This window comes from Panthera uncia, assembly GCF_023721935.1.
Source record: "Panthera uncia isolate 11264 chromosome B2 unlocalized genomic scaffold, Puncia_PCG_1.0 HiC_scaffold_24, whole genome shotgun sequence".
NCBI lineage: Eukaryota > Metazoa > Chordata > Mammalia > Carnivora > Felidae > Panthera > Panthera uncia.
The window spans coordinates 17,629,390-17,646,912 of record NW_026057580.1 but is presented as its reverse complement, the minus strand read 5'-3'; the positions used below and the strand labels follow the sequence as shown (position 1 = coordinate 17,646,912).

General features: G+C 36.6%; 2 protein-coding genes across 2 annotated transcripts in view; both read left to right on the top strand.

Moving 5' to 3' along the window:
• Positions 1-17,523, top strand: part of LOC125938549 (cysteine-rich secretory protein 2-like) — a 44,681-nt gene that overhangs the window by 25,203 nt on the left and 1,955 nt on the right. The window lies entirely within an intron of this gene.
• On the top strand, positions 11-15,731 carry LOC125938552 (cysteine-rich secretory protein 2-like). Its single transcript, XM_049653795.1, has 8 exons — positions 11-119; positions 976-1,076; positions 2,391-2,427; positions 4,091-4,161; positions 9,961-10,077; positions 11,007-11,094; positions 14,813-14,958; positions 15,603-15,731. Exons 4-8 carry the CDS (start codon positions 4,093-4,095, stop codon positions 15,702-15,704), a joined length of 522 nt encoding a protein of 173 aa, XP_049509752.1. The 5' UTR covers positions 11-119; positions 976-1,076; positions 2,391-2,427; positions 4,091-4,092; the 3' UTR covers positions 15,705-15,731.

Below are 17,523 nucleotides of genomic sequence, written 5' to 3'. Positions count from 1 at the left end.
CGTAGCTCCTCGCTCACACCTGCTTGGATGAGTATCTTACTCTCTCTGTCCAAGCAGCGAGCAGCAGCCTCTCTCTGGCTCCGTCCACCCTGCAGGAAGATCTGGGCTCTGGAGCCAGGGTAAGACTTGCAGCAGTCTGGGAAAGGCAATGATCAGGGCCCGGGGGGTGGGGTGAAGACGAAAGAGAAAGATCTGTGGGGTGAGGAGTCTTCTGGTCCTCTGCGCCTCTTCTGGGACTCTGGTGGGCACATCGGCTGATCAGTGCAGATGCACGCAGAGTTTCGGTTTTGTTGCATATCTCTGATCCACCGAAGACTTTCAACATGCCTCTTGATGTTTATCCAGTTGGAACTCTTTACCTGTCTTAAAAGATGAATCATTCCATTTACATGAAATGCTCTGATTCATAGCTGAAGCCTGAAGTCATTTGTAAATCAGGCCTTTCATGAGGTCAAATTAAGAACTTCAGTTTTTTATTTCTGTTTTGAATGCACTGTTATTAGGAACTATATATTGCAGGCAATTAGAATGATGGCTGTTGACTCTTCTGTACTACATGTCATCTACTGGCTTCCAGGAAAAGACATGAAGACATGTAGGTGTGACCCCAAATCCATGTAGTAAAAGGTTACTCTGCGGGTGACTACTTATAGAAATTATCTTCCAAAGAGTGTATAAGGATTTGGGAATCTGGAAGATATACTGTGATATTCCAAGGAAGTCAGTCAGTCAATAGTTAATCGAACTTGTTTAAGAAGCCCACTTCTTTGCTACTGTTTGAAGGAAATACCAAGATATCAAAATATAATCTGATCTCAGAAGGATTCTTGATGGGTAAGATCAAATAAATTAAAATTACTAATATTAGTAATACTAAGCACAGTTAAGCTTTAGGTTTGTGACAGAGATGATTAGTACTACTTATTTATGCTTTCCATCTTTATTTTAAATATTGTCTTTTTTCCCCTATTCTAGGATTATGAAACTGAACATCATGCTCTTCCTACAGACACCGTAGAACGATGTCATCCCAGTCTTAAAACACCTGCAAGAAAGGGGACAGTACTTTTCCATTAGTAAGTAGCAAGGGGGAAATGGCAGCCAACTTTTCAGCTCTGTATGAATGTGGATTTTGCCATTGCTTTCATTGATGCAACAAAGATGATTATAGGTTGGGTAAGTGACGGGGAGGGAACAGGAGAGTGGTAGGGAGGAATATGTGGCATCATAGTCTGTTGAATTATGGAATTGTGGATCATCTAATATAATCCCATTGAATGATTGAGCTATATAAAATTACCCAGCTAATGTGTATATCTATCAATGAGCTGATGAGGATGCAACAGTCCAGATGTTAGAACATTTTTTTTAAAGTTACAAGATTCTCAGTAGACCTGGGCCTTGAACATTTGAATCTCCGATGAGATTATGCTGATTTTTTTTCCTATGATACCCAGATGTAAAAACAGATCTTATGACACTTTTAAAATTAGAAATTGAGTCAAACAACATGCATTTATGGAAAGATCTTACAATCTCAGCAAACTATCACACATTGTAAAGGATCATCATAAAAATATTAATAATTTCCATTTACTGAGTATTATATTGAAGACACAATGTTAGGTGCTTTATGTATGTTGTGCCACACCCTTTGCAAACCAAAGCTGTTGATGTGATAGTCCCCATTTTACAGCAGAGAACCCTGATGCTCAGGATTTCTGAGAACTGATGGTTTCTAAAAAAAATTTTTTTTTAACGGTTATTTATTTTTGAGACAGAGAGAGACAGAGCATGAATGGGGGAGGGGCAGAGAGAGAGGGAGACAGAATCGGAAGCAGGCTCCAGGCTCTGAGCCATCAGCCCAGAGCCCCAAGCGGGGCTCGAACTCACGGACCACGAGATCGTGACCCGGGCTGAAGTCGGACACTCAACCGACTGAGCCACCCAGGAGCCCCAAGAACTGATGGTTTCTAAAGACTATGTTTAATAAGCCATAGAAAGTTGCTAATTGGGAATTAAAAGAAAGCTGAGCCACAGAAGTTCAACTGTAAGGTAGGACGCTGGTTACCTTCACAATGATTAACCAGTCATCAGTGGTTATTATAAAAATACTAGGTCAAAAAAGCAGCATCTAAAAGAGGGGGCGGGGCTGGTTAGGGAGGGAAGGCATGCTGTATTAACTTGTGTTAAAAGCTGTATGGAAACTAAATAATATCAAGAGCAATGCCAGACAACTAGCAATGAAATTTGAATATATGGGTGTGAAAAATTCTGTTTCAGAAATCTATTCATTTAGGTTTACTTGCACAACCAGAATTTGCTAAAATATAAATAGACGTAACATGTATTGTGCTCTAAGATTCTCTCCACCTCCCTTCTTTCTACAGATAAAGCAAATACTTCATCCTGCTCTGAGAACCAACAGTAAGTGATAACTCATTTATTTTAATGTGAACATTTATGTGTCAGTCATCTTTGTTTTTCCAGTGGTAAAAATAATATATTTAATACGTTTATCTATGATTTTCAAAACGTTATGGATAAATTTTTATTTAGAGAATCAAGTTAATTTTACTCTTTACTCATTTTATCAAGTTGAAACCCAAATTAATTCTTTACACTTCAGCTTAAAATAGATAATAGAATTCTCGTGTTTGACTTCGAAACAATTATTCTAGAACCATCTTAACTAGAAGAAATGTAAATATGGCAAATTGCATATATTATATACTTCCATATTGATAATTTTTGCTATGAACATGCATTGTTATGTATTAATACTGGTATTATTAAAATAGGGATGAGTGCCTCCAGTGTGCTACAAAATGATTGCTTTTCTCAGGTGAAAACAATGTTCCTGTCAATGTGCATTGGCTTTGACCTTACTTGGTTGAAGGTTAATTGCTGAAGTTACTTAAGAACTTACCATTGGCATAGATAAATTAGCCTAATCTTCAATTTCTTCATCTGTAAAATATAGCCATACTCACCAAGGTATGATGGTGAAATTAGACATCAAGTTTTGCATTGCACTGTCAATAAATGTTCATTCCTCCCCTTTTTGTGAGCACATTATTGAGGATAAAGGGAATGCAGGGAACAGGTATCAGTTGTCTACTATTTACCCATCAATAAGTCCTGAGAAGTACCACAGATAAATTGTTCAGAGTTTTCTTTCTCTTCAAGAATTTGGGAGTACCAATCTCACATGAAGAACACAAATCAATGTAGCATTCCCTTAGTTTACAAAGTTAGTAATTTATATGACTAACTGCCAGAAGATCAGTGCTTATTTAAGCTTAGTGGGTTTGTTGCTTTGCCTAAAGGACCAAGAATTTTTTTTGACATACTGAGAAAGGACAACATGGGCCACCCAATGTTGAATGCCTTTTAAAAAGTTAGTGAATATATTAAACAACTTTTATACCAAATCATGAGTTCAGCAAATTTGGACAGGCTAGATTTTCAATATATTATTTGTATTTTATTTTTTTATACAGGTAAATTTGAGATATAGACAAGTATAAGGAATAAAATCAAAATAATTTCTAATCCCTCTGCTGGGGAAATAACCACTAATAAAGTGTACATTTATTTCTGTATAATAATAATCTTGAAATCTTGATTAAAGTCATATGTCAATAAAAGAACAAACAGTTCTGGTTTTTATAGAACACCAAGAGATGGTGCACATTGAAAATAAACTTTCCCCAAAGATTGGGATTATTAATCAATACAGTATCAATTAACTCTGAAGAAATCTGGTTTTCCATATTTTTAATGGATTTTAATGGAGCAATAGAGCTGAGCAGAAACATGGAGATATATTCCTAACCTTTATAGGTATACTTCAAGAGCGTCAGACAAGTGTTTCAATTTATTTTTTATTGTCCCTATCAGTGACAAAGTTGATTCCACTATGATTTTGCTTGCACCAGATGAAATCTTGTTACATTTCTCATGAATTTGGGAATTACAGTTCCATTAAAATAGCCAAGATCATTACATTGTTTTTTTCCTTATAGTCAGAGGTCTATGTACTACATATTTTAATGCAGAACTTTGCTCTCTTTGATTTACTTTCCAGCAATGGCTGTATTCCCGATAGTGTTGTTTCTGGCTGCTGTGCTGCTTCCATCTTTACCCACAGAAGCAAAGGTAAAGTTAAATTGTAAAATCTTTCTAAAGCTATCCAGGTATCTTTCGGGATGGCTAGGTCCTTTGAGAGTAGAAGGGGCAAGAGTGGACATCACAAAGTACTGATTGGTAGCTCAGATCCCTTAACACAATTATCTAGATGACATTCTAAGGCTGAGCTCTCCAATACAGCAGCCACTAGTCATATGTGGCTAATGAACACAATGTGGCTTGTCCAAAACAAGATATACTGTAAGTATAAAATACACACTAGATTTTAAAGATGTAGTACTGAAAAAGAAGGAGGAGGAGGAGGAGGGGGAGAAAATATATTCAATAACTAACTTAGATATTCAAAACTCGATGGAATTATATTTTAGATAATTAAATAATGTATTAGGTCTAAGGGCTGTTGTAAGAAATAAATGCAAGCTATGTGGCTTAGAACAACAGAAATTTATTCTGTCACAGTTCTGGAGACCAGAAGCTTAAAATTTAGATGTCGGCAGGGCCACACTCCCTCTGGAGGATCAAGAGGGAAATCTGTTGTCTGTTTTTCTTTTAGCTTCAGGTGGCTTCCACCAGTCACTGGGATTACTAGGCTTGTGGCTATATCACTTACTCTCTACCTTCCCTTCTCCTTTCTGTGTCTCTTATAAGGGTACTTGTCATTTGATTTAGACCCTACTTGAATAATAATAATCTTGAATAATCCAGGATGATTTAATATTGAGATCCTAAACATAATTATATCTACAAAGACTCTTATCTAGATAAGGTCACATGGACAGAATCTGGGGATTAGGACGTAGACATACAATTTTTGTAGACTTCTAGTCAACTCATTACAAATAAAATTTATTATTTAAAATAATGTGAATACATTAAAAAACCATACACCACAATAAAGTAGCATTTATTTCCAGGATGCAAGTGTGGTTCAATATTTGCAAAACAATCAATGTGAATCATGTGATTAAGAGAAAGAATAAAAAATATACAATAATTTCAATAATTCTAAAAAAAAATTGACGAAGTACAACATCCTTTCATGATAAAAAGCCTTTGGAAAGTAAGTCTGGAGAGAACACAAGATAATAAAGGCCTTATGTGAAAACTCACAGCAACATCATACTCAATGGTGAAAAAATGAGAGCTTTTCCCCTTAGGTCAGGAATAAGATAAGAATGCCCTCTATCACCACTTTTTATTCCACATAGTAGTGCAAGTCCTCACCACAGAAATTAGACAACATAAAGAAATGAAAGGCATCCAAATTGGTAAGGAAGAAGTAAAACTCTCACTATTTGCACATGACAGAATACTATATACAGAAAACCTGAAAGACTCCACCAAAAAACTACTAGAACTGATAGGTCAATTCAGGAAAGTCACAAGATACAAAATCAATATACAGAAATCTGTTGCATTCCTAAACATTAATAATGAAGCATCAGAACGTGAAATTGAAAAAACAATCTCATTTACAGTTGCACCAAAAACAATAAAATATTTAGGAATAAACTTAGCCAAAGACATGAAAGACCCATACTCTGAAAACTATAAAATGCTGATAAAAGAAATTCAAGAGGACACTAACAAATGGAAAGACATTCCATGCTCATGGGTTGGAAGAACAAATATTATTAAAATGTCTATATTACCCAAAGCAATCCACAGATTTCATGCAAGCCTTATCAAAATACCAACAGCATTTTTCACAGAGCTAGAACAAGGCCCCTAAAATTTGTATGGAACCACAAAAGACCTCAAATAGACAAGCAATCTTGAAAAAGAAAAGTAAAACTGGAGGTATCACGATTTCAGACTTTAAGTTACATTACAAAGGTGTAGTAATTAAAACAGTATGGTACTGGCATAACAATAGACACATTGATCAACAGAATAGAACAGAAAACCCAGCAATAAACCCACAACTGACGGTCAATTAATTTTCAACAAAGGAGGAATGAATATACAATGGGAAAAAGACAGTCTCTTCAACAACTGTTGTTGGGAAAACTGGACAGTCACATGAAAAAGTATGAAACTGGACCACTTTCTTTCACCATACACAAAATTATAAACTCAAAATGGATTAAGGACCCAAATGTGACACCTGAAACCATAAAAATACTACAAGAGAGCACAGGAGGTAATGCCTCTGACATCAGCTGTAGGGACACTTTTCTAGATCTGTCTCCTGAGGCAAAGAAAGTAAAAGCAAAAATAAACTATTGGGACTACATCAAAACAAAAAGCTTCCGAACAGTGAAGGAATCAACACAACTAAAAGGCAGCCTAGAGAATGGGAGAAGACATTTGCAAATGACATATCTGATAAAGGGTTAGTATCCAAAATATATAAAGAACTGATACAACTCAACATGCCAAAAACAAATAATCCAGGGGCGCCTGGGTGACTCAGTTGGTTAAGCATCTGACTTCAGCTCAGGTCCTGATCTCACTGTCTTTGAGTTTGAGTCCCGCCTCCGGTTCTGTGCTGACAGCTCAGAGCCTGGAGTCTGCTTCAGATTCTGTGTCTCCCTCACTGCCCCTCCCCAACTCACACTCTGTGTCTCTCACACTCAAAAATGAATAAATGTTAAAAAAAATTTTTTTTAATAATAATCCAATTGAAAATGGACAGAAGAGGAGTGCTTGGGTTGTGCAGTCAGTTAAGTGTCCAACTTCGGCTCAGGGCATGATCTCTCAGTTCGTGGGTTCAAGCCTTGCATCAGGCTCCGTGCTGACAGCTCAAAGCCTGGAGCCTGCTTCTGATCCTGCATCTCCTTCTCTCTCTGCCCCTCCCTCATTCATACACAGTTTCTCTCTGTCTCAAAAAATAAATAAACATTAAAAAAATTTTTTTAAATGGACAGAAGACATGAACAGACATGTCTATAAAAAAGACATACCAATGGTCAACAGACACATGAGAAGATGTTCAACATCACTCATGATCAGAGAAATGGAAATCAAGGCTGCAATGAGATACCACCTGACACCAGTCAGAATGGCTAAAATAAAAAAACACAAGAAACAAGTGTTGGAGAGGTTTTTGAGAAAAAGGAACCCTTGTGTACTGTTGATGTGAATGCAAACTGGTGCAGACACTGTGGAAAACAGTATGGAGGTTTCCAAAAAATTAGAATTACCATGTGACTCAGTAATTTCACTACTGGATATTTACCCATAGAATATGAAAACACTAATTAGAAAATATATATGCACCGCTGCATATATCATTATTTACAATAGTCAAACTATGAAAGCAGCCCAAGTGTCCACTGATAAATGAATGGATAAAGAAGATGTGGCATATATATATATATATATATATATATATATATATATTCAGCCATAAAAAAAGTATTAAATTTTACCATTTGCAGTAACAGGGATAGATCTAGGGAGTATAATGCTAAGTGAAATAAGTCAGTCAGAGAAAGACAAATACCATATGATTTCACTCACGTGGAATTTAAGAAACAAAACAAATGAACAAAGGAAAAAAGAGTGAGCAAGCAAGAGAGAGAGAGAGAAACCAAGAAACAGACTCTTAACTATACAGAACAGATGGTTACCAGAGGGGAGGTGGGTGAGGAAATGAGGAAAATAGGTGATGGGAATTAAAGAGTACACTTATTGGGGCAGTTGGGTGGTTTAGTCAGTTAAGCATCTGACGCTTGATTTCAGCTCAGGTCATGATCCCAGTTTGTGAGATAAAGCTCCCCTTTGGGCTCAATGCTGACAATGCAAAACTTGCTTCGAATTCTCTCTCTCCCTCTCTCTCTCTCTCCCCTCCCCCTGTTTGCATGTTCTAAATAAATAAATAAATAAATAAATAAACATTTAAAGAGTACATTTATCATGGTGAATAAGATATAAATATATATATAAAAGAAAATAATATTATCTGCTTCTTATTTTATTTTTTTTAAATGTGACCACCAAAAAGTTAAAATTACATATTATGCTTGAATTGTTTTTCTAATGGACCCATGGTCTATGATTTAAAAAGTAAATGATAGTCTTCTCCCCACAAGCTCTTTTCTTATTTACTTTTTAAAATTCATATCAGTGTGATCTCAAAAAGAAATTAACAATACCATAACCCTAAATTAACACAACTTCATGTATCACCATGTTTAATTTTCATCATTACTGTATGGTAAAAATATACCAATTTTTTACATTAAAAAAATGTACAACCTCTTGGGGCACCTGGGTGGCTCAGTCGGTTGAGCGTCCAACTTCAGCTCAGGTCATGATCTCACGGTCCGTGAGTTCAAGCCCCACATTGGGCTCTGTGCTGTCAGTTCAGAGCCTGGAGCCTGCTTTGGATTCTGTGTCTCCCTCTTTCTCTGCCCCTCCCCACTCGCGCTCTGTCTCTCTCTCTCTCTCAAAAAATGAATAAACGTTAAAAAAAATTTTTTTAAATGTACAACCTCTTAAGGTCTTAGTGTTTGTTTTGCTTTGTTATTCATGCTCATAGACTTGGTATGTGAGAGCCCTACTCTTGAACTCAACTCTTACAATTAGAATAAGCTACTTTGAAGAAGTGGTATATATATACAATGGAGTATTACTCAGCAATCAAAAAGAATGAAATCTTGCCATTTGCAACTACGTGGATAGAACTAGAGGGTATTATGCTAAACAAAATTAGTCATAGAAAGACAAATATCATATGACTTCACTCATATGAGGACTTTAAGACACAGAACAGATGAACACAAGGGAAGGGAAGCAAAAATAATATAAAAACAGGGAGGGAGACAAAACATAAGAGACTTAAATATGGAGAACAAACAGAGGGTTACTGGAGGGGTTATGGGAGGGGGGATAGGCTAAATGGGTAAGGGGAATTAAGGAATCTACCCCTGAAATCACTATATGCTAACTAACTTGGATGTAAATTTAAAAAAAATAAGATATAATAAGCTACTTTGCTTAAATAATCCCAAGAACAAAATCCATCATCCTTTTCAATGATTAGAGGGTATGTGTCCATATAAAGTGTCTATCTCTTGATCAGAAAATCTCTGAATGTGAGAAGCTCTGGTCATTGCTGTTTCCCCACCTTTCTTTAACCCTTCTCTTATAAGAGGACATCCAAGGACCACAGAATGCTAGGACTAGAACTCATCAGACCAGAGAATCCTGACACTGGGTCAAAACTCATTTGGCATTCCGTAATACAGATTTTAAGATTCCTTTAAACTCCAAGATGAAACTTGAGCTCCACCCTTATCCTATCTGCTGCAGCCTGATCGAATATGAATGAATGTGTCTTAATGTTCCTATTGTGTGCCTTTGTGGTTGTAAAATATTATCACTTATATGTCTATAAAAAGCATAGAGAAGGTGAAGAAAACCATATGGGGCAGAAGGTATGTAAAGAATCTTATTAGCAAACATTTAGTGATTCAAAAGAGCAAAATATATCTCTCTTTTAAATAATTTTGTAAGTGAAGACCAGGAAATGACCAGAGATATAACAAAGGATTGGGAAGGACCATAAAGGAGAAAAAGCACATTAAGAGTTCCTTGAAACTAGAAATTGGCGTCTGTGGCCTCAGAGGAGATTTTAAGTTATCATGCCATGAATTTTATTCTCATTCTTGAAGCTTCAAGTTACTTCTTTTCTATTTGTCACAGCTTTGGCTCAGGTCCATTGGCAATTCTTAACAACTACTATGAGCCTGAACTGAATGCTCTTTAAAATGATCTTTGTTCCTTCAAATTAACTTAGCCCCCACCATACGCAATTTTAACAAATGTTAAAAAGATAACCTTAATTTTATTTCTCTTTAGGATCCATCCTTTACTGCCTTGTTAACCACTCAAACTCAAATCCAAAAAGAGATTGTAAATAAACATAATGAATTAAGGAAATCAGTTTCTCCGCCTGCCAGCAACATGCTGAAGATGGTAAGAAGCAGTGATAAAGCCGAGTGGTATGAATCAGTGGTGGTAAGAGCAGGGAGCTGGTACTGGCATTTCTTAAGAACCTTGTGACTTACAAAGTTTTGTCTGTTTTGCCATTTAATTTGAACTGCACTATGAGCAAAATAGAAATTAATTTTCCTTTGTAATGGTTAAATGATTTGTCAACGTTATAGGGCTTATTAAGTTGGGAAAGGCAAAAACTAGAAGCCAAATCTTCAGACATCAAATGTGAAGCCATTTTGTACACTATCCACTTTAGTCTAAGATAATGGAGTCCCCTTTCCCTCATATATTTTATTTTTTGTAAGTAATCTCTATGCCCATGTGGGGCTCAAACTCAGGACTCCAAGATCAAGAGTCATATGCTCTACCAACTGAGCCAGCCTGGCACCCCCTAGGAGTCCCCTTTCCTTCAAAATCAGTGCCATTTAGGGTAGATAACAGCCGCTTTCCAGGGAATAGTCCAAAAAAGCTAGATATCTCCCATTTGAATGTAATGGGCTATGATTGAAATTGGGAACAATCTAGGCCTATTCATTACTAAGGAAATATAATTCAAGACTTCACATGTTGAGTACTTAGAGTAGCCCCATTACTAAAAATCCTATGTGTGGTTCCTATACAATCATAAATTGCCAGATATTATTTTATTAGATATTTCTCTCAGTAGACACTTCATTTATGAACTTCTTTTCATGTAGAAATTGGCACTGGAGCAGATACACACACACACACACACACACACACACACACACACACACCTAACAAACAGGTCTTCTGATACCACTGACAATTAGATAATATACCTAGGGAAGTTTAAAGTAGTGCAAATCAACCGACCAAGTATGTTATAAAGCATATGCTTCTTTGGAGTTGAATCTCTAAGTGTATTTTTTTCTTGTGACATTTAGGAATGGAACAGAGAAACAGCAGCAAATGCCCAAAAATGGGCAAACAAGTGCACTTTAGAACACAGCAATGCAGAAGACCGAAAAACCAGTACGTAAATGAGCAAATATCTGTTAAATAAGTGAACAAATAAAATAATATTGCAAAATATTATGGAACATCAAATAGAATGGAACATTCTGGGACCTTGTAAGAAGATCTAGTAAATAAATGTTGCTTATACTGCTCTTCTTAAAATCAAAGTATCTGTATAGAGAGACATCCTTATAAGTACCATTTTGTGCTTTTGATTTTTTACATTATGCAAATAATTTCTGAAGCAACACTTCATTTGTTCCTCTCAACCAGCTCATGAGTCAACAGTCAACAGTCATCATTTCTCTAACTTTAAAGATTAGGGACATGGGAGAAATGACCTAAGAGCACATTCTGAAGTTGTATAGCCAGGCTTATTGATTTCTAATCCACTGCCCTTTTTGTGATATTGTGTGTTTGGCATTTTCATATCTCTTCTTTTATATTTATAAAATATACTAAATTGTTATTTTTTCTCTGAATTTTACTCTGAAAATACTTAAAGCTTTTAAAATCATGATGAATACTTTGCATATATTGATTAAGTTTTCAAGTTTTGCTAACTACGTTGTATGGACTGTGGGCTTATTTGCATAGATAATATATTATACTCAAAAACTATACAATATCTTATCAAGGGTTATAAAAACTATGAAAGAAAAATACTTTTATGCATAAATCTTACATAAAATAATTATTTACATTATCAAACATAATACATTTAGGCAACTCAGTTTGAAAGTAATGAATTTTTACCTGTATTTTCATTATAATTATCGCTTATATTGTTGATGCTAATCTGTTAAAAATTGTGAAGAGAATGATGGTTTTCAGTAGAAGATGAAAACAAATGGTCTTAATGATGCAAATCTACATGGTTAGAGTCTTAGTTTATTTTTTCCATATTGAAGGTAATAGCCAAGAATATCTTATACTTGCTTTAAGCAGTATGTAGATCTTATATTTCAAGCTACCAAAATGTAAATATTATTTGAGATCTTGAAAAGATAGAGAAGGGGCACCTGGGTGGCTCAGTTGGTTAAGCATCCGACTTCGGCTCAGGTCATGATCTCACAGTTAGTGAGTTCGACCCCCGCGTCAGGCTCTGTGATGACACCTCAGAGCCTGGAGCCTGCTTCGGATTCTGTCTCATTCTCTCTCTGCCCCTCCCCCACTTGTGCTCTGTCTCTCTCTGTCTCTCAAAAATAAGTAAAAATGTAAAAAAAAAATGTAAAAAAAAGAAAAGATAGAGAAAATTTCTGGGCAGCAAGACACTTCTTTCTTTTAATTTTATAATGGTAAGAATACTTAACATGTGACCTACACCTTTAACAAATAGTTAAATGTACTATACAATATTGTTGTCTAGGTAAAATGTTGCATAGAAGAATTTATTCATCTGAAATTATTTATCTTATTTATCTGAAACTTTATGCCCATTGATTGGTGACTTCTCATTTCTCCTTTCCCCCAACCCTGGCTACCACTATTCTACTCTTTGATTCTATGAATTTGACTATTTTAGGTACTTCTTGTAAATGGAATCATGTAGTAGTTGTCTGTCTATGACTGGCTTATTTCAGTTAACATTTTCAAGATCCATCCATATTGTCTCACCCAAATGTAGAATTTCCTTCCTTTGTAAGGATGGGTGACATCCATTGTATGTATATGTGTCTTTTTGTTCATCCATTCATCTGTCCATGGATTTTAGGTTGTTTACACATGGTGGCTATTGTGAATGGTGCTGCAATGAACATGAGAATGCTAATATCTCTTTAAGAACCTGATTCCAGTTATTTTGGATAAGTACTCAGAAGTGGTATTACTGGATCATTTGGTAATTCTAGTTTTAATTTTTTGAAGAACCCGTGTACTTTTTTCCATAGCACCTATACCATTTTTATTTCCACCAAAAGTGTACACCATTCCAATTTCTCCACATTCTTCACTCATTGTCCTTTCTCCACCCATCATAAACATCCTTACCGATATAAGGTGATATCTCATTATTTTGATTTGCATTTCCCTGATGATTAGCAACATTGAGCACCTTTTCATATACCTGTTGGTCATTTGTATTCTTTGGAGAATGTCTATTCAAATTGTGGTCAGAAAAGATCCATAGTCAATTCCTCAGGCAGGCCCCTGAAAACAAAGGATCTTTGGGCATTCCAGCCAACTCTTTCCCTATCCAGGAAGAGGCTAGAAGCTTGCGATTTTATCTCCTCACTCTGTGCTGAACAAGGAGGGAAGCTATGGCAAATCTTTATTCTCATGAGCCCCACATCTTGTTATGTGAGGTCTGTTAACATTCTCAGAGAGGCAAGTCAGAAGTCAGTCCTTTGAGCAGCATCTGGAAAATTTGTGGCCCTGGATGCCCAGACCAACTCTTTCCCACCTTTGGGAGAAACAGGCTCTGTTTCTGAGAAAGGGAGAGGAGCCATGGCATCTACCAATCCAAACCACCATCTCTATTGTCCCCAGGGGGCAAGACTGTGACTGCGCCAACCTGTCAGAGCTCCAAGAATACCAAGACATAGGTCAGTTCTTTGGGCAACCTTGGAGAAATTCAGGCATTAGACACACCAATCAACACTTTGTTTCCCAAGGAGGAAACTGAGAACTATAATTTTTCCTATGTTTGCTCTGTGCTGAGCCAGGGAGAGGAGATATGATATCTACCAGCCCCAGACACTATCTCCATTCTCCTCCAGGTGGCTAGCCTGTGCCTGACTACCAGAGCTCCAAGACTAACAAGACAGAACCCACCGATCTGGGAAGTTTTCTTTGGGAAAGGTTGGGTGGCTGGACACATAAACCAATTCTTTCCTTCCCCTGGGAGAAGCCGGGAGACATGGGATTTCTTCCTGATCATATGGCAGGCACTGTGCTGAGGGTAGGTATTCTAGCAAGAGGGTGTCCCAATTTCCCTACAGGCTTCAGTGAGTCTGGGCTCATATTTTTCCAGAGTATAGAAGCCTTTCCATTAGTTTGGGAATTCTCACAAGGGCAATTTGCTTGGGAATTGTTGCTGAATCAGTGTGTTTGTTAGGGGAAGGAGAATCCGGGCTTCCTATCCTGCCATCTTTCTGATGTCACCCTGCAAGGTTTTTCTTACCAAATCTTCTGAGGAAGATTTGGCCTTATGACATTCTGATTCATTGATTAAGGGAGGATCCAAAAACTTTCAAAACTTCCATTCCCCCCTGATGTCAGTTGCCTCTTAACTGGTGCTCTTAAAATCACTTCTAGATCTTTTTATCCAAGTTCACACAAAATCATAATCATAATCATAATCATAGTCATAATCATTTACTCAGAGTCCAGTATATGAAAAATCTCTGGTGAGGGTGAACAAGAAGAGGAAAAGAATAAAAGGTGGTCACTGCTTTTTGCAAATTTACAATACAAAGCTGAGAGCATAGAAGATATTGCACATGTGAATTTAGCATGAAAAAGAATGCATTTTTGGCAATCCAGAGGATTTTTAAAGCATACGGTTTCTCAACCTACTCAAAGTTGTACATGTTGAGGCCAGCCTTAGCATGCTAGACAGATCTGTCTTCTATTCAACTTTATAGCTGATAAGGACAGAAGTCCTTTTATTATGTATTAACAGTTAGCAAGTATAGGCACTATGTTTGAAAGGCAACATCCTTGTGTTCATATAGTTGGTTGCTTTTGCCATTGCATAGTTTATTGCTTCCTCATGAATGATGTTTCTCTTTAGGTACAAAATGTGGTGAGAATCTCTATATGTCAAGTGACCCTACTTCCTGGTCAAATGCGATCCAAAACTGGTATGAGGAACGCAATAATTTTGTCTATGGTGTAGGACCTAAGAGTTCCAGTTCAGTTGTTGGACATTACACCCAGGTAAGAGAAACAAATGAAAACACTTTTGCCGCAAATGCTCTAATATAGAAAGCATCTTTAAATTATGACCAAGCCCTGGGGCGCCAGGTGGCTCAGTCAGTTAAGTGTCTGACTCTTGATTTCGGTTCAGGTTCCTGAGATCGAGCCCCATGTAGGGCTCTGAGCTGACAGCGTGGTGACTGCTTGGGATTCTCTCTCGTCCCTCTGTCTACCCCTTCCCCACTTGTGTATGTTCTCTCTCTCTCTCTCTCTCTCTCTCTCTCTCAAAATAATTAAATAAATTTTAAATTATGACCAAGTCCAATATTTAATTTGGGTAAGAGCCTGACTAGACAGAATAGTCCTAGCATTAGCTGGTACTTCATCTAGAGCTGTCTTTTTTCCCCATAGTTTGCAAAACTCTTGGTAAGAAAGCATACTCCATACTTTTTCTAAATTAGGATTGGATAAAATAGTGAATGTATGTTAAAATTTAATATTTTAAAATTTGTGACTTGTTTCAATAATTGAACTAAATATTTCCATAAGGTACTTGGCTACAAACTATAATAGTACCATGTTTTCAGTTTTACATTTGTTATTATTTTTTCAATATTTTCTATCTTCTTTAATGTACTCTCCCATATTCCTTTTTGGATTTGTAGCTTGTCTGGTACTCCTCTTTCCACGTTGGATGTGGAATTGCCTATTGTCCCAATCAAGAAAGTTTAAAATACTACTATGTTTGCCAATATTGTCCTGCGTAAGTATATACTTTAGAGTTTAACACAATAATCCTATGTGCAGTTTAATATTTTGAAATTCTTACGGAATAAACAAACTGGGATGTAAAACACATTTCAGTAAAGGGAATGAAGGAATTTTTTTTTCATTTTTTAAAATTCATGCATAGTTGATCCACAATGTCATATTAGTTTTAGGTATATAACATAGTGACAAGTCTATACCTTATGCCATGCTCACAAGTGTAGCTATCATCAGTCACCATGCTATTACATGCTATTACAATACAATTGACTATAGTCCCTATGCTGTACCTTCTATCCCCATCACTTATTTATTCCATAACTGGAAGTTCATACCTCCCACTCCTCTTTACCCATTTTACCCATCCCCCACCCCCTTGTACCTATGGTCTGTTTCTGCTTTTTGCTTATTTGCCTGATTTGTTTTTTAGAATCCACATACAAGTGAATCATGTGCTATCTGTCTTTCTCTGTCTAATTTATTTCACTTAGCATAATACTCTCTAGGCCTATCCAAAAGGGATAAATCTTTAGAAATGCCTTTTAAGTTGTGATACATTCAATTATCAGAGAAGAGACCATATTCTAAATTCCAAGTGTAAAATCTGAAACTCTCTTTCCTTAATGTGACATCTTTTCTCTCAGTGACCTTTCCCTTAGGCTCACAGCTATAATGAGGGAAAGCATGGGTAGTGTGCATTTCTGTAGATTTGATGTCATTAGTTCTCACTAACTTCATACTCTAGGAAGGTGGCAGCCTGATGGTTAAGCAAGGGATGGTAGTGGACTGGGAAACTGGGAATGGCTGATTGTGATTTCAGCTCTTTCTGCTAAAATGTTCCCACCCCTGCTTATCTAAAACGCTGCCTATGTTATTACCATCACAGATGATTCATTCATTGACTCTCAAAGGTGTTTTCAAGAGATCTTTAATGTATTTCGGAGTCCAGGAGAGAACATCCTTAATCCTTGTTTTTCAGAAATTTGCACAAAATCTCCATAATGAACCATTCTTTAAGGTCCTGACTTGCAGCAGGAAATGTGTTCTTTCATCAAAGATTATGTTTGAACTTACCCAGAATAAATTCTGTGGATATACTGAAGATCTAATCTCAGCATATCTGTTAACCCTAATTTCTTTAAATGTTTGAAATTCCTTGCCACCAGGGACAGGAGACCCCTAAAACCAAGCTTCCTTCAGGTTTTATTTTGAGACTGTCGATAACCCAAGTATATAGATCTCCCGTTTGAGAAGTATGACTTCCAATGCCATCTTCCTGCAAGCACCTATGAGGGTTTAGTAGAAAGAATTGAAAAGTTCTTAGGAGAATGCATCCAAATTCACTGTCTGGCTATAAGAGAGGAGGGTCTGACGCCAGGTATCTGAAGTGAGAGCTGGAGTAAATAATGAGGGAAAGCAGGGGTGAGAGCACTTTCGGAACATGTTTGTGTCTAGTTCACATTTTTCCAGGGGCTCACACACATTCAGATATATCCTGTGTAGAGCCTGAGATTCAAATGCATGGGTTTGTGTCTTTGTCCCACTTGACACTTGATATTTGGACTCCCTTGTATTTCAAATGAATTAAATGGCCAATAGGTAATGATCACAAGCGAGTTATAACTTAGTGACTATAATGTGATTACACTCTGGATATTCATGCTTCTCAAAACTTTTTTTAATTAACGTTCCCTTTTTAGTAAACATAAAAATATTTCACATACCACCTCTAGAAATTCACAAACCTTCTTTTCCTTCCCTGTCTGACAAGCACACACACCACTACTCTCATTCTAAAAGTAAAATGTATATGTGTGT